We start from the raw sequence: 18,507 nt of genomic DNA, 5'->3' as shown, positions 1-18,507 counted from the left end.
CATTCAGCACTAATGCTGTCTAACCCCAGGATTTTTACATATGTAATCTAAGGGCTTTTCTGCATGTCATAAATTTATCTTCATACTTACCCTTTGAAGACACAATATTCCAGCCGCTCCACATGACGTCGCCAACCTCCGTGTCAGGCCAGCAAACTGCTTGTGATGTCCACCATTTTAAAGCGCAAGTTGGTAAATCCCAAAAAGTGGATTCACTGACCAAAAAAGCGCTAGCAACTGGTGGACAAGCAGCAGGCCAGCAGTCACAGAAATGTGTGGAGGCAAAGGAGACAGAGAAGTGATGACAGCCTGCTGGGATTGTTCGGGCCCATGTCCTTGGTTGACTCTGCCACCGTGCCCACCACCGCCATCTGTACATGCTCTGATAATATTTGTCAGCTGCAGAGCGCCTCCTCCTTTTTAAAAATGGAGAACTACCTGGAGCAACAAATAGGCGGTCACATGCCTCTGCTGTGATTGACTGTGCCTCCATGAATATGCAGAGAGTCATTTAAATGAATAAGTCCATTTAAAAAAATGGCAATCACCGGAAGTTCACATGTCAATCAGCCATGGCTGGAGGGGATTGGTTAGCCAAAGTGATTGACAGTGGTCGGCGGGCCAAATGCAACAAGCCTAAAGCGCATTGCTCTCACTTTTCTGGAAGCTTGTGAGGAATGCAACGCAAACAAAAAGCAGCCAGAAACATGTGAGACAGGAGTGCTGGTGAGTCACTATTATTTTTCCTGCTTTGCCGTGCAGCAGGCTTCATGTGATAATGTGCAGAAGAGTCCTAAGAACTGAGTGACATAGAAGGCAACATAGGTTGTTAAATGGATTAATAAGGAAGTTAGAAGAGAAACTTGCTAGACCGGAGTTTCGCAACCTTTTTACTGTTGAGAAACCCCGTAGGCCACGCATATCATATCTGAGGTTAGCGTGACCATTTATGGTCATCTAACCAGAATATTTTTAAAATCAGTAATAAAAATATTTTAAAATTAGTTTTTCCGGCCTGTTCTTGCAAAACCCCTTGGGGCCCCCCAGGAAACCCCAGGGTTTTGCGAAACCCCAGTTGAGAAACTCTATGCCAGACCATCTAGAAAGCAACATAGTTCAATCACAAAACACATATAAAGAGTGGAATATATGATAGAGCAAGTACAAATGTGAAACAAAAGCATATTGGAAAAGGTCCAAAGGTTTGCAGGCTTTTGGCAAATTAGGTAGCAATGAAATAAAATATTCTATAAAAGCTGTGGGAGGACTAGCAGCAATGAAGGGGAAAACTGGAAAGTAGTTTCTAGTATATAAGTATATAAATCAGGCTTTTGAAAAGGAAATCTTCAAATTGCACAATGGAATAAGATTGTAATTTGTGGGCTTAGTGTGCACAACTACAACACATTTTCCTTGTTTTCTTGTGTACACTTGCACTGTTGCTTAGAGTCACAATCAATGACATTTAGAAGCTTACAAATAGTAGGAGAACATTCTCAGAAATGGACATTTGACTGCCCTACTGCAGAAGGTTTGAATTTTCAAAATGCATGAATGCACAGGAATCACACATCTTTTTGGGGGGGAGAACTTTTTCCTTGATTCTAAATCTTTCCACTGTCACCGAGGGCCAAGATACATGATACACCTGACATGTGTCAGATCACAGATGTGTTAACTGGCGTGGCAATCACATGTAGAAACACTTGTTTAATTGGCACTGTAAGGGTGGGACAGGGAGAAAGAGACTCCTGTTTCTCTTCCACTCCATTTTCCACAGCAGAAAGGGGCTGAAAAGCTCCCTAAGAGTCAGTTTGTGTAGTGGCTAAGAATGGCAGATTATAATCAGAAGAACTGGGTTTGCTTTCCTACTCCTCCACATGCAGCCATCTGGGCAACCTTGTGTCAGTAACAGTTCTCTCAGAGCCCTCTCAGCCTTGTCTGTTCAGGGGTGGAGAAGGGAAGGAGATTGTAAGCTGCTTTGAGACTCCTTCGTGTAGTGAAAAGCAGGGTATAAGCTGTTCTTCTGCCTCTTTCTGCTAGAGAAAGTGGAAGGGAAGGGAAAGGGGAAATTCCTTCTCCCCACTTGCAGAACTCCTTTGCAGCACTGAGTGAGTTCCCCTGATGTTCATCTGACCTGGCATGGGTCAGATATGCCATGTAGCTTTGCCCTGAGGATCCTTCAGAATGAGCATGCTTATTCTGAAGGAAAGAAATTGCAGTTATACCAGACTCAACCATGTGGTGTCACTCTTGCAAGCCATTTTCCATTTGTATATATATATTTTAAAACCATGGCAAAGGTAACAAAGGAGGCAGTAGATAGCCTGGAGATTAATTCATCTGTCACACTGAACTTCTTAGCAAATCATGGCAAAGAATTTTACCATAAGTTAAGAGAATTCATTTTTCTCACATCCCCAGAAAGATTATCCCCCACTCAAATAGGCAAAATAATAGAAAGAAACTTAAAATAAAATAAATCAAACTTGATTGTGTAACCAGCTTGCAGACAGAAAGCCTAGATTAGTTAACCATTAACACAGGTTCTTATGCTATCAAAAGAGTGCATTCCTTGATACTTGCGTTCCTTGATACTTTTCAATGAAGAAAAAGTTCTAATCCATAAGAGAGCAAAATAGTCTTAAGTACAAGAGCTGGGCCATCCAGGAGTCCAGGACTCATTATTCCACCTGGCTTTTCTCATTACATGGATTATTTCTTTTGTGAGGGTTTTACATTCTTGGTCTAACCACAGGATTGCATAAGATTGTAGGTCTGATTGGCCTATTGTTCATAAGAAACAGTTTCAGAAGGATAGTAATGGCTTCCCAGATTTGGATAGCATCACTACCTGACTGCAGAACAGCGTGCCTCAAGGATTCCATTTCTTGGGTATGCAAGGAATTGAGATAGTTTAGATTGGAGCTGGTCAGACTGAGACTCTGAGCACCCGATGTTATATCATCCGCTAGTTCAGGAACTGGTTTCAAGAAGTTATCACTAGTGGCTTTAAGTGTTAGTCTCAGTGGGGAGCCCTATCGACAACTTCAAGCATAGCTAGAAGAAGAAGAAGAAGAAGAAGAAGAAGGAATGTTGGTTCTTATATGCCACTTTTCCCTACCCGAAGGAGGCTCACATTGGCTTACAGTCGCCTTCCCAATCCTCTCCCCACAACAGACACCCTGTGAGGTGGGTGAGGCTGAGAGAGCCCTGATATCACTGCCCGGTCAGAACAGCTTTATCAGTGCTATGGCGAGCCCAAGGTCACCTAGCTGGCTGCATGTGGGGGAGTGCAGAATCGAACCTGGCATGCCAGATTAGAAGTCGGCACTCCTAACCACTACAACAAACTGGCTACTAAGTTCAGTAAATCGGATGAAATTGAAATGTAATCAGTTATGCTAGCTTGACAGGTAGGAGGGTAGAAAGGGGATTTTATTATTGCGCCGCCATGCTGTGATGGTTTTTAAGTCTTTTAATGGGAGTTTTAATGGGGTTTTAAGACACTGTAACCCGCCACGAGCCATTTGGGAGTGGCGGGAAATAAATCGAAATAATAATAATAATAATAATAATAATAATAATAATAATAATAATAATAATAATAAGTACCTCCCATTATATCCAAGCTCGTACCATGAAATGCATATAAAGTTGGCCAGAGAAAGCAGTCTTAGAAGTTTGAGGCCAAATCTGTTAACAACCCTGCCCTTTGAAAAACCATCCAGAAGAGAAGCATGGATGGCAATTTGAGTACTCTTATTCCCTCTTCCATCAGTTGCCCCCAAGCCCACTCTAGCATTGAATTCTCCACCCACTATAATATAAAAATTTGAATAATGAAGGAGCAAAGTTTCTATGGTATCAGCCAAGGAGTCCCATAGTTGTTCTCCTTGATTCTTACTAGTATTCGATGAAATATAGATATTAATACATATTAAGCTCTTAACTAGTAGAACCTGGAAATAATTACGCTGGCTATTTTCTAAAATTGAAACATCAGCATTTAAAGCAGATGAAATTCAGAGATGATGAGAATAATAAAATTTCAGTGCAGTTTTCCTTCCTCTGGTCTTCTTAATAATAAGGGTGTAACAAAGTGAAACAAACTGTAAATACAGCAGACAACCAATAATTCCATCCCAAAAGTAAGGAGCTGCTAGTTACAGATAATTGGGGTTTTGTCTTCACTATAGGTGACTTCTCCACAGAGCTCCAAAGTAGAGACTCTCTTAATTAGCAGCGCTCAGTTATTGGCACACAACAGTCTGCAGATTTTAAGTATAAATAAGTCCTACTGGATATTTAAAGTGTCCAAACTTGGCTGGATAGTCTCAAAATACTTCAGGTAGCATCACCGATGAAACAAGCAACCCAAACATGCTCTAAAAGTTACGTAATTAGAAAAGGAAATATGTAGGAGAGCTGCTATTGCTCTGTCGCCATCTTGAAAGTTGACAGGATTATACAGCACAAAAGCTTCTTGGATACTTTACTTCTTTGCTTTTCAATTATATAGAAACGCTGAGAGCTGCCCAGAGAATCCTTTTTCTATCTGTAGAAGAAACTCTGTTCACAAGTGAAAGAGAACGCACATACCATCCATATATAGTACACACTTGATTGTTCTTTGTATATGCACTTAGTAATTCTCACATTATATTTAACTTGGGTACAGCTAAACGTGATACTAACACCACATCTATCCAGTTGTGGGAACCCCATTTAATTTGCAAAGGGAATGTGTGTTTCTTGCAGGCAGATGTACATAACAGAACTAAGGAAAAGGGAGATTGGGGAAGAACTGGCTTCTTCCATGTCCTGCGCTGATTTTGGAAGCACAGTGTATACTGGTTTGGTTCATAAGGAGACTGTTTGCTTTGCCCCTGTGATCCAGACTAGTGGCTCGTGTGCATTTTTGAAAAAAATGACAAACACAGATTTAGAAAAGTGAACTGTCAGGGAACATGGAGGCTCTTGAAAATAACACATTTATTGTTCATGTTTGTTCAATATGTATACCATTTGCTTAAAAGTTATCAAGAGACTCATCTGATATCAATGACAGGGACCAGAAACTGTGGTTTATTTTCTCAGTTTATTAAAATAGCAGCACAGTGGTTTAATGTCTTTTTTAAAATCTCCTTCAAAAAACTCAAAAGAGAAAACAATATACATAAAGACAGAAACGTAACAACTGGGGTGGCAGACCTATGCAAAAGTATGTATAAATGGATTCCAAATATCTATAAGTGAGTCCATGCACAATGCTTCTCTATATGCCATGCATTCAAATATTGATAAGAGTTCTAAGGTGCTCAATCCAGTGCTTCACTGGTGGTGGGTTTTTATTGTTCCAGTGTTGTAATACTTATAGGTGCCATCATGGCATGGAGGGTTACTCCAGTTAGTTTTGAGGGGCTAGCTATCATCTCTGTTCCTGCATTCTGAGTTGTTTTGATGGCTGCAGCTACTGACTTAAAACAATGAGTGCTGTACAGAATCACAGTGCTGCAAAACCATTACAAAGTACTTAGGTAAAGGTAAAGGTATCCCCTGTGCAAGCACCGGGTCATGTCTGACCCTTGGGGTGATGCCCTCTAGCGTTTTCATGGCAGACTCAATACTGGTGGTTTGCCAGTGCCTTAGAAGTCACAAACCATTGTGTCAGAAAGCACACTGTTGACAAATGCAGGAAGACGCAACAAGCTCCAGTTCTCAAAGAGGGTTTTTCCAGAGCTAAGTCATTGTAGGCAGCAAGGAAGGCTGATGTTCTGTAGAGCCAGCTTAAGAGTGGCAGCCTATATTCTGGAGAACCAGGTTTGATTCCCCTCTCTTCCACATGCAGTCAGCTGGGTGAACTTGGGCTAGTCACAAGTCTCAGAGCTCTTTCAGCCTCACCTACCTCACAGAGTGAGGTAGGCAATTCTAAGCTGCTTTGAGACTCCCTTAGGTAGTGAAAAGCAGGGTATAAAAACCAGCTTTTCTTCTCCTAAAGCCCAGAGCTACCTGGGAAGCTTTGGTAGCCAGCCATGGTTACAGAAGCCACTGGGAAGCTGAGAGTAGACAACAAATGAAGCAAGTAGGGTGGAACTAGAAGAAGGAGAGAGACTTCAACAGGAAATCCTCCCATAGACTGGAGCAGATGCTAGTGTGTCTTTAAAACACCCTGTTAAAATGCATAAAAGACATCTGGTCTCAACCAGGACCAAGACATTTTCTGTCCTGGACCCTACTTGGTGGAATGAGCTTCTGGAGGAGACCTGGATCCTGTTGGAACTGACACAATTCCACAGGTCCTGTAAAATGGAGCTCTTCTGCCATGCTTTTGGTTGGGGCCAAATTGAGTCCCCATTAGAACCTCCATCAGAAATGCCCAAGTAGAACATCTGGGGTGAGCTGGAAGAAACCTGAATAAGTTTGACCGGACAACTGCTAATACAGTTTTTTTTAACGTTTATAAAAAATGGTTACAATTTTAATGACTTCAAAAATTTAAAATATATGTTGTATATTGTACTGATTATGTTGTTCACTGCCCTGAGACATTCTCGGGAGGGTGGTATACAAATTTAATTAATAATAATAACAATTAAATTTGGGTGGCAACATTCAGGTACAGGATCAACCAATCCATACATGGGAGAATATTGTTATATTCTCTCTAGCAACAGCATTATTTTATCACAACAACAAAAATTTTATTGGCGTAACAGAAGGAAAGAATAAACAGAAATAAAATACAGTACAAACATGGTGTGAACCAGGTTTGCAAAACAGAACAATTATAGACAATCAAGTTTGGTTATAGCAGTTGTAGCATTCATCCGTTCCAAGCTGGCAACTAAAATCTGGACTAAGATCGGTGCAATCACAAACATCTTAGCTGGGTCCTTCTCATTCAATGCTACCCCTATGCAGTGTTTCCCATCTAGATGGATACTCTCCAAGCTGGACGACTACTCTCAAAGTCAGGACAGTGTAAGATTAAATGATCCAGTGGGACACCCATGCAGGCATAGCCTTTGGGAAACATGGATCTTATTAAATCTGTCTTTCATTAAATTAAACGGCTAGCAAAAAATCACTTTTTCAAAGTGAATTGTCTAATGCATGAAGATAGGGATGCATTTCTCTATAGTCTGTTTTTACTCCACAGTGCTTTGGCAAACACAAACAAACTACCTCAGATCTCAAAAATTGAATTTCCAGATCCTCCAGTCTATGGATAATCTGCAGCAATGTTGATTTCCCACCATGTCCAATCATAAATGATAGATCTAATCCCATTGTTGCTATTTTCTGTTGGACTAATGCTAACCAGTTGGACACAAAGAGATCTTCCAGTAGATTAGAAACCAGGCCCCCCTGGTAGGTCTTACAGTACAACCCAAGCCAGTACTTAAAAGTTTGCTTCCACGCTCTTGTTGCTGACTAAGTTCTGCAACCAGAGTTTTATCACCTTCACAATTAGGCACTCCAAGCAGTGACCGCAAGAAAGAGGCTTGCAATTTTTCAAGATCTCCATTTGCTGCCTCAATCCACACTGGGACCTCATAAAGGAGACAAAGCAATATTTTGGATTTGAGCACTTTCATTACAGCTGGTAGATTCTTACTACCTTTACAATGAAAGAATTTAGATAGCAGTGCCAGCTGACTTTTAATAGATTTTGTGGCAGATCTCCTGTGCTCTGCCCAGTTGTTGTTGCAGGAAAAGTTTATGCCCAGATATTTGAAATGGGGGGGTTGCTGGATCTCATTTTCCATCTATATCTATGCCTCCTAGTAGCAAAACCCATCATTTATTTGAAGTAAGTTGTTTTGGCATGAATTGTTGTTGTTAATTGGTTGTTAATGTAGGCATGAATGTATCTCAATAGACCTAATCTTGTTCTTGATAGGATTACTGTGTCATCAGTATATAGCAGTAGTGGCGTAGGGCTTTTCCCTAGGATCTGCGGGTGTCCAATGACCTCGGACAGGACCTTAGGGAGGTCACTTAAAAAGAGACTGAAAAGCTGTGGAGCTAAAATGCATCCCTGTTTTACCCCAGTATCGATGTTTACTTTATTTGCAAGTGCTCCTTCTGCTGTATAATTGATCGGACCCGTATTTCCTTTGTGAAATTGTTTTATTGAGAAGTCTTTGATCTATTTTTAGAGAGTCAAGCTTCTCCCACAGATGTTCCCTAAAGATAGGATCTGATTTTAGATCAATAAATGCTGCAAAAAGTTTCCCTTTTGCAGGTCTCGAATATTTTTATCTTTTATCTTGAGAAGCCAAGTATTGAACAATGATCTAAAACTGAGTCCCCTTTTTGAAGCCAATCTGTTCAGGTCCCATGTCATTTACATTGCTCCATGTGGTCAATTTTTGAGCCAGGAATCTGGCATATAGCTTATCTGAGATTGCCAGTAAATTAATGGGATGAATGTTCCCCAGAATATCAGGTTTTCCTTTCTTATATGGACGATAATGACATTCAGCCAAGAATGTGGGACTGAGCCAGACTGATTGATTATTGAAAAAAGTTTGTCCCACCATGCAGGAAATTGTATTAATAGTTCCAGCGGTATCCCATCCGGGCATGGGGATTTTTGTAACTTCAGGGATTTTATCATCTCCAAAATTTCATTTGGGACAACCTCTCCCCAGTCAGGTAGGTTGGGTGGGTGGGGGGGGTTGATTTACAGGTGCCAACAACTCAGCAGAGGGCCTGGAAAACTGCTGTACCTCTGTCTGGTTTACTGTTCTGTCCTGGCCTTCTTACTGCAATGGGACTACTATAGCACCTTCTGTCATTTAAAAACAAAAAACAAAAACCTGAATTGTCATCCAAGCTCTCTGCTTTGGCTAACATTCATTTACTTTGTAATACCAAAAGTATTTGTATTTAACCTGAGGGGCTTAATTACTCTCCATATAGTATCAAACTTAAAAATAGCCTTTCCCAGTTAAAGAGTGCACAATCAGGGTCTGTATATTATAAAGGTCCAAGTATCCAAGGGGATGACAAGCACATTGACTAGCAGGTGGAGACTCTCCCCAGTAACGACGCAAATCCAGTTTTTTGGCAACAACTTGGCCGCAGCTTTTTATTGAACAGGACCCCTCCCCACGGAGGGTTGGCCCGAATGCCGGTAAGGGAGCCTAACCTTGTCAGCCGTCCGGCTGACCAACCAATCCGCGGCGCTCCGGCTCCACGCCTCGCTCCCAGCCGGGAGGATGGGAAGCCTTCCGCCGCGGGATCCCTGGGAAGCGGCCCTGGAGGACCCAACGGGCATCCACCTCTATTGGGTCCCCTACCCGCTTGGCCCCGGGCCCCTGGCCACCCAGCCGGGTAGGCCGCGCCCGGTTAACGGCCGGTCTCATTAATAAGACCCCCTACTCCAGGGAGTCCCGTGCGCAGACGGGCTCCCCGCCAACAGGCTCCCTACCTGGCATAACCCGGCTGCGATGCTGAAAGAAATACAACATCTCAGGGAGGGATGGGAGGGTAGCTGTCCGGGCTGCGTCGTTTTGCCAAAAGGGCATGTCCCGCTCCAAACCTTTTAAAGGCCGGCAGCCCCCGCCCCTTATCGGCGCGCTGCGGCGCGCCGATGACCCAGCTGGGTCCACGACGCTCCCAGGCGCCCTCGCCGCATCAACGGAGGCCACGCTTACTCGCGGCCGCTTTTTAGTATCAATACAAGTTCAATAGTATCAACAACACCATGATAATAAAAAATAGAATAAGTAGCATAAGTCCCTAAAAGCAAACACTGGAACAATTTAGGGACAGCAATACAAAGGGACAGATTCCAAAACATTGAGGCAATACCTAGGAAACAAAGGCATCTTATGCTGGATCAAGAGACCGTGGATCTTAGCTGGCATCTTTTGAGTGAGAGTGGCTCTTATTTTCAGCCTAATAAAGATTTTTATATATAAACTAAGGTTGCCAGTGCAGGCTGGAGTTCTCCCCAAATTATACAAAGATTCTATCAGATTTCCACCTGCAAAAGACTCTGTCTACATGGCTGTAAAGTCCCCACATATTGTCTTGGAATGTCCAGTCCTCTCTCCCCAATGAGCTTCTATCCAGTCATATTTGATGGATTTAAATTCCAAAGTCAATTCTAAATCCCTCATCATCAAATTAATGCTTTCAGAAAAGGATCTCATTAAACTTGCCAGGGTAGCCGATTCCCTTGGAAGCAGGTTTCAAATAAATAACTTACGTTTGCTAGTGCAGGAACGAACTCTTGTCTAACCCATTTTGATGCTTTGGGTTGTGTTTGTGTATGCCAATAACAGTTTTCTGAGTCTACAAAGATCAATTGCCCTGAAGAAAATGACTGCTTTGGAAAGTGGATTCTCCCTTCTTTCCCCAGACTCTATCCTCCCCAGGCTGTTCTTCCAAATCTCCAAGAATTTCCCAGGCTAGAGTTGGCAGCCTTGGAGTAGTGCCTCCATGTCAGATCACATTCTAAGTACAAAAACTGATGATTTTGCAGAATGCCAACTCAGATGTATTTCACAATGGAGCCAAGCTACACATTACTTTTAAAAAAGCCGTCGAGACATGGTAAAAAGGTTGCAACTAGGGTTGCCAGCTCCAGATTTGGGGGATGTTGCCTGAGGAGGGCATCGTTTTGGGATGGATCTCAGGAGAGTATAATGCCACCATCTAAATCAACTGTTTGCTCCAGGGTAGTTGATCTCTGTAGTCTTGGGTTGCCAGGTCCCCCAACATCTGGCAGGGGATAGGGATTAGGCTTACTAGGTCTAAGCTGTGAAACTTCTAGAGATCTGGGGATGCAGCCTGGGAAGGACAAGGACTTCAGCAGAGTACAGTGCCATACAGTCCACCCTTCAAGATGTAATTCCAGGGGGTCCCCAGGTCCCACCTGCAGGTGGGCATCTCTACTGTAGTCTGGAACTCAGTTGTAATTCTAGGATTCTTCAGGCCTCGGTGGTTGACAGCCCTAACTACAACCTAGCATCCTCCTTTTTATAGCTGCTGTTGTCTATTACTGTCCTACAAGATTCTGAAACTGCAAAGGATGGGTGAAAAAATCTGGAAGGATGGGTGAAAATAAGCCAGTATACACTGACATGGCATACCTGACTTGTATACCTGCCATCTTGGGCTTTGCTTGCTCCCCCAGAACCGGTATCAGAAAGAAACATACATTATTTTCACCCCTGCTGGGAAGGGCCACAAAAACTTTCCTGACAAGGCATCAGCCTTTGGACCATTTCCTTTGCTCTGTGGAGTGCTGCAGAGCTGCTGGAAAAAAGATGTCTCTTGCTTAGCATCTTGGATGAAAATTCATGCTCCTCTCCAAGCTTTTTAATCAATAAGAGGTTAGGCTTCTAACCAGAAAAATAAAGTCCATGGATGTTGTCTTTGGTTTGCATCCTCTCTCTCTCTCTCTCTCTCTCTCTCTCTCTCTCTCTCTCTCTCTGTCTGTCTGTCTTCCATGCTCACATATTCATTCCCGTAAAGCCCAACGTCCCTTTGCCAAAAGAATAATAGCAGGGCCATGAGTGGAGCTGTGCATGGAATACCAATGACATGGTCATAAAAGTATGAGAACAGCGTTCATGTCTAGCACAACAGGACAATGGGGGCGGAAAATAGTATTCATTCAACTTCTTGTGTGGAGTCAAAAGCTGCTGGCAAGCAAGCATGCATTCTAAAAATAGTGTGGAGTCTTATAGGAGTACAGTAATGTGAAATTAACAAAATCATTTCCAAATGTCCGGCAGACTGGTTCTGCTAAAATGATCTAGAGAAGCACTTGGATCATTGGCCTCCTAGGTGCACCAGGGAAACATCCTAGCCTAGCCCTTCTGTTTTTAACATATGTAAGGGGTGAGTCCTGGCTTAGGGTTTTATTTTGCTGCCCCCTGTATCTGGTAAGTGAAGGTTTGGGTATAGATTCAGGTGGGTAGCCATGTTGATCTAAAGCAACTGAACAAAGTTTGAGTCCAGACCTGTGAAGTTTTCTTCAAGGTATAAACTTGTGTGTGCATGCATTGAAAGTTTATAATTCAAATAAAATTTTGTTGGTCTTAAAGGTGTCACTGGACTCAGACTCATTATATTTTGGCCCCTCCACATAACGTTGCCAACATGCAGCATCTGAGCAGCATCTGGCCAGCTACATAGTCCATTTTAAAGTGCTAGTTGGTGAATCCCCAAAAGTGGATTCACCAACATATGTTGCGCTACCTAAGGATGGCTCAAATGTGCAAGGCGCCTGCCTCGTCCCGCCCCTGCTCCTGCCCCCCTCTTCTGGTGGACAAGCATGCAGGCAATGGCAGAAATAATTTTTTCCAAACATCTCTCCTTTGAAGAAGCCTCCCCATCAGATTACATGGGGAGAGCTGGGCACTCTCTCCTCCCTCCCTCCCTTTCTTGAGAGGCAGGCAAGGAGCTGCAAGTGCATGGCAAGAGGCAGCCAGCCAGCGAGAAAGGCCCCCAAGCAGGCACCCCTGCCACCCGCAGCAAGGGAACTCTGCGGAGTGTGTGTGTGCATGTGTGTGCTTGTAGGGGAGGGGAGGCAGCAGCAGCAAACTCTTTGTGGGTAGTAGATGTGTGTGTGTGTGTGTGTGCACATGCGTGTGAGGGGAGAGGCAGTGGCAGCAGAACAGAGGGTTTTTTCCCCAAGTGAACTGCCTGGAGCAACGAATAGTTGTAATTCAATCGTACAGGCAAAGGTGAAAAAAAATTATCCCCAAAGTTGTAGCACAAAGCCTCTCTACGCTCCCCCCCCCCAAATTAGGAACAAGTTTTATTTTTAAAAGAATCCATAAGGAATGGCAATAAAGAAGCACTATGCATCTATGATTAGATGCATAGTCGTTTCAACTGAGAACTACTGCTTTAAAAAGCACAAAATGGCAGCAGAAAAGAGCGAGATAGCAAAAAAGGTGAGGGAGGGGCTAGGAAGCGTGATTATATGTAGCATTACACAACTCAGCAGGTGTGACGCTATTTTTTGACCATGTACAGAAATGCCCTGGGTCTGCCATGCCATCCACTTTTTTTTCTGTATTCCTGTATACATTCCCCTCAGCAGAGAACTTTCAGGTCAGCTTTCAGAGGGTGAAGAAGCACAGCCTTTGCAACAACAGCCTGGAATTTCACACAGAATAATTTCTTCCAACACCCTTGTGAGTTGGCATTTAAGTTCCTGGATGTGGACAGTGCTAGAACTTATCACATTGCTTCCTTGTGCCTGCAGAAATTGATGTGCTCTGTCAGAAAACTTTGGCTTGAGAGACATGCCCTGGTTTGAATATGCTTGGGTAGGTCAGGGAATCTTCCTGGGGAGATCTTGGCTCTGTGGGACCTAGGACAGTTTCACAGGGCCTGCAAAACAGAGCTGTTCTGCCAGGCCTACATTGAAAATCTGGACAAAAACGGAATGCCAAAGCTTACTTTTGAATCACTGTTACATAGAATAATGCTGTTCTTTCTCTTTTTGTGGCCAATGGACTTCTCAAGCCATTCAGTCTTGTCCAGGGTGATGAAAAAGGCAGTGAAAGGTGGGAGGGGTTGGTTAGAAACCGATACTGTTCCATCATTAATATGGATTCAAGATGGAACTAACCATTTTATTTCTACAAGACAACACTTCTCCATTGTGTGTGTAAAGGCTGTGGAGATAGAGAGCTTCTTTCTATGATAACGTACTTTCAATGCACTTTAGAAGCAGATTTGCCCAGAAAAAGCCAGCTGCAACAGCACGCTGGAAGTGCATTATTCCATGTATGTGGATTGAGTCCTGGATCAATATGCAGCCGAATGAGGTGTCTGAATTAAGAGACAGCAGAGTTAAATGTAAAGAGAGTAAAGCACCAAATTGCTTAAAAGAATAAAATAGTTTTATTTAGAAGATAGAAAGAGGAGGGAGATAGTCCTGTTCTGTTCTGTTCAGACCTGGACCCTGAATAGAGAGGGAAAAGAGAATCCTGAGTGGGACTGTGAGAGAAAAGGAGTTTACATATGTGTACACAGTTAATTGTACACAGGTCACCTGTTTTGAGTAGACAATGGCAGCAAGTGAACTGAGTATTCTGTTGCTATGATTGCTACTGTTTTGAATTTCTCATCCAGGTGTGAAGCCCTGACACCCAAAGAGGCAAAGAAGAAATGGCCGAAGGGGAAATAACAACATTCATGGCTCTGACAGAAAAGTTTGTCCTTCCAATGGCAAATTACAAGAAGCCCAAGCTGCTTTACTGCAGCAACGGAGGCCACTATTTGAGGATACGTCCGGATGGCAAAGTTGACGGCACGAGGGACCGAAATGACCAACACAGTAAGCTTTTTTGGGCCTTGCTTTTTGGCTTCAGAGATTTTCTACCTCAAGGAGTTCTTCCTGTCTCCTAATGAACCTCTGAATACTTGCCATGGGCCCCTTGTGTATTGGCAAGGGTTCATGGGTGGACTTACCATGCACTGAGAACATGCCCAGTTTTCCCATGTGACTGGGCATTGATTGAGAACATCAGGGATAGTATGCAAGCTTCTGACCAGGAAAGTTTGTCTGCCATCACTGTTCCCATTGAGGGATGCGTGATAATGGACATTACACATCCTGAGAACACAGTTTTAAAATTCCTGTTGTAGATGGCTAGCATTACTTTTAGTCCCCCCCCCTTAATTTTCTCTTTTGAATGGTGGCATTTTGCACAGTTCTTTTGTCAACCAAGAAAGAGCAGGCAAGTGGTGCTTCACACCAAGTCTTCTCTTCTGCATAGCAGTGAACCATGATGATATTTACCACATGCAAACCAAAATGGTGCCAAAGGTACATATATACACAAAGAGGGCCTTCATTTTTAATTTTTTTATTAAATGACTAAATGCCAGCCCCTGAAATGCAATTCATAGCCAGACTTAGGATAACTACAAATCTAACAGAAGTATAGTTGGGAGAGTGTGATTCTGCAAAGTAAAAGTTGTACATTATCAGGAAGAAATCTACCACACACTGCATATTCAAGTTGTCTTTCCTTTACCATGAACAAGGTCAGAAGGACATTGTGGCTTACAAGGTGCTTTAAGGGCTTAATTAGAAATCATGGGGGACATGTGGCTGATGCTAAATCCTATTTTCCCATGCATTTCCCTGGTAGTGTTTAAGGGAGGAAAGGCATGAAAATGGCACCAGCTTATTTACCACCATTTCCATATCTCTGGAGGTCACAATGAACCGGAATAGGCACTGGGAAATATTCACTGCAATAAGTCTGTGTTAGAGCTCAAATTTATTTTACTCAACCTATTAAATGTGGATGTGGGAGTGGGAGCTTCAGTTTAATGGCAGCCACACTCATTAGGAAAGTCAAGCAAAAGGCCCTGAGTCTTTCTTACTAGTGTTAAGTAGAAAAGAGCTTTTTCTTGTATGGCTATGTTAGGGATGCTAGCCTCCAGGTGGGACCTGAAGACCCCCTAGAATTACAGGTCATCTTCAGATTACAGAGATCAGTTTCACTGGAGAGAACAGCTGCCATGAAGGGTAGACTGTATGGCACTGTGCCCCACTGAGTCCCCTGTGCTCCCCAGACTACCTCCTCAAATCACCAGGCGTTTTCCAACCTGGATCTGGCCACTGTACCCCTCAGTGGCCTGGGAGGACATGGCAGTCCTAGGCTGTGTGCATGATCACACCTAGAACTGGGCACAACCTAGATTTACAGTCTAATTCTGTGCAGAAGTATTCCAGCCTAAAAATTGTGCATGGCTTAATTTTACATAGCTTTGCAGTCTTTCTGTCAATTCCAAACCCTGTTTTCTCTGCCCTCATCAAGCCTTGGAAAATGGGAAAGATTAAACAAAAGCACGTTTCTGAGCATGTGCAGAATGCCTTTATTTCCTCACAGATCATCTGCATATACATGGAACGATAAAGGAAGAATACCAGGGAAAATGCCATCAGTCTTGCAAAGACGTGTGTCTTGCCATCTTTTCTTTTAGATCTTAAGATAACAGAGGTGGATGGTCAGCGTCTATGAGAAAAGGGCAAGAGTAGCAACCACATCATAAGTAGCAATATTTTAAATCTCTTGGTGATGCTCCCTTACTCTTTCTATATCACATGTTTGACATCTCCTGCTTGTGGAGCTGGGAGCAAAAGAAGTGCGAAGACGAGAGGATGCTCAGTAACCAATATTGTATTTAAAGCAAATATATTAAAGAATACACCATTAGTCTCCAGTTGACAGGGCCAATCCGCACGACTTCAATGTAGCAGAAGGCTTGCAAATTGTAAACGCTACTAATTTGCAGTTCCGCAAGACGTCGCACACAATCTGCCACACTCCTGAAACAGTCCCGCAAAAAGCGATTTGTTATAGCACTTAAAGGGAAATTGGGAAAAGTGGATTCACCCTCCAAAAAGCGCTACACTCTTGCAAACAATCTGCAACACTAGCGAAAAAGACCTGTGTGTTCCCATTGTTGCGGTTCCAGCAAAGTCCCTCCCCCTGGCTCTCTACTCCGAACTTCCGGCGAAGTGATCGCCATTTTTTTTCTGGGAGCGAGCAGAAAGCAATGAACCGGCGAGCCTTCATACACCCAGCGAGGCTTCTTCGGCTACAGGCCCTCCACAGAAGTGCTTTAAAGCTCCCCTAAGTCCCCAAGAACAACACAGCCCCGTTTGCAAGTTCCCTTTATTTTCGGCTGAAAATCACGCCCGTGCGGGGGGGGGGATTTTTCTTTTCACTCGGGGGAGTGTGGCAACGATGAATCGCCAGCTCACATGCTAGCTGCCAGCTAGATAGGTCTCTCCGTTGCAACGAATTAACGCATATTCGTTGCCACGTGTTTGTTTTTTTTTTACTGTTCTTAAAGGGAAAGGGGCTTTCCCGAGCATGATAACAACCACCCATTGGCTGTTCCTTTGACTGATGGCCAGGGGCAGGACAAAGCACAGGAAAAATCGCTTCCTGTGTAGCAATTTTTGCAAGACCAGAAACCTGTGGGAAACGAATGAAACGCTACTGGATTCCACTAAAAAAGCAGGTATGCGTAACGCCGAGATTGCACTTTTAAAAATAGCGTTTCCGCTTTGTGGGACCAATTGGCAACATTGGTCGTGCGGAAACACCCACAGTATAAGACATTAAAAGGTAAAGGTATCCCCTGTGCAAGCACCGAGTCATGTCTGACCCTTGGGGTGATGCCCTCTAGCGTTTTCATGGCAGACTCAATACGGGGTGGTTTGCCAGTGCCTTCCCCAGTCATGACCGTTTACCCCCCAGCAAGCTGGGTACTCATTTTACCGACCTCGGAAGGATGGAAGGCTGAGTCAACCTTGAGCCGGCTGCTGGGATTGAACTCCCAGCCTTATGGGCAAAGCTTTCAGACGGCTGCCTTACCACTCTGCGCCACAAGAGGCTCATATAAGACATTAGGACAGCCTTTTCAAGCTTCTCAGTTAGACCAGTGATTTTTGACATTTATGGCATGTCCAGAATCAGGCTGCACTGAGTTAGGATGCAGTGGAGTGCATCATGCATCTATTTTCATCATGGACAGCATCATGCTTCCCTTTCAGCCAACTGTTTCCTTTTGATTCACTGCTTGAGGTAAGTTCAACATTCCGCTAAGTTGCTTCTGCCAGTGAATGATCAAGAAACAAGCAAAGGGGAAAAGATCCATTATTGTTTCTTTCCCATGTGCTGCCTTGTGAATCTGGTCTTCCACTGAACTCCACTACAGCTTAACACATGCTGCTGAGCCTGTAAGAAATTGCCTATGTGTCTTTAGGAATCACATATATGAATGTACCCCTTCCTGTTCCACCCATGCAAATAATCTCCCATGCGATCCCCTTCTCCCTTTAGCTTTGCCCGATTATCTAATCAGGCAAATAAGTCTGTAAGAAACGTTTACTGTGTTTTCTATCTCTGTTTTGCAGTCAGAAATGTATTTAAAACACAATTCTACTTGGGGACCATATGTGTCTAAAGTTCATACATAGCACAATTACCCATGGAGGTAGTCACTAATGGAGAAAAAATCCTAATGCATATATGGTAGCTTTACAGTAAACACTGTTGGTTTATAATTGCATTCCGACCTATAAATATTTTTCCCAACCCCCTCAGCATCCTGGAACCTAGGAGAAGACCTGATCCCTATGAGGACACCAGACAACGCCCCTACACACACACACACACACACACACACACACACACACACACACACACACACAGTTTCTCCAAGTACTGCATGAGGTTGTATTCACCTGTTTGTATGGGGGGGGGGCTAATTCCCACTTCTTGATAGAATTGGGCCCAGTCCAGGGCAATCTGAGGCCTGGCCTGACTCAGGCACTCTGGCCCTTTAAGGTAATGCTTTAAGGAAATCTGCATTCTCTTTTTTGCCCTGGGCTAGAATGCTGTGTATGTTGGGCCTTGGCTAGGCATTCACGCAAAACTCAGGCCATCCCCAGCAAGCTTTCCCCACCCTTGCACCCCCCCCCAAGCATCACTTCCA

The 18,507-nt window shown here is 43.5% G+C and overlaps 1 protein-coding gene across 1 annotated transcript in view; it reads left to right on the top strand.

Moving 5' to 3' along the window:
- Positions 1–18,507, top strand: part of FGF1 (fibroblast growth factor 1) — a 95,038-nt gene that overhangs the window by 55,258 nt on the left and 21,273 nt on the right. The window contains exon 2 of the mRNA XM_077326938.1: positions 14,116–14,320. Coding sequence (XP_077183053.1) covers positions 14,152–14,320 — 169 coding nt within the window. The 5' untranslated portion in view covers positions 14,116–14,151. The remainder of the gene's footprint in view (positions 1–14,115; positions 14,321–18,507) is intronic.

Source organism: Paroedura picta, chromosome 3 (assembly GCF_049243985.1).
Source record: "Paroedura picta isolate Pp20150507F chromosome 3, Ppicta_v3.0, whole genome shotgun sequence".
NCBI lineage: Eukaryota > Metazoa > Chordata > Lepidosauria > Squamata > Gekkonidae > Paroedura > Paroedura picta.
This window is presented reverse-complemented; position numbering and strand designations above follow the sequence as displayed.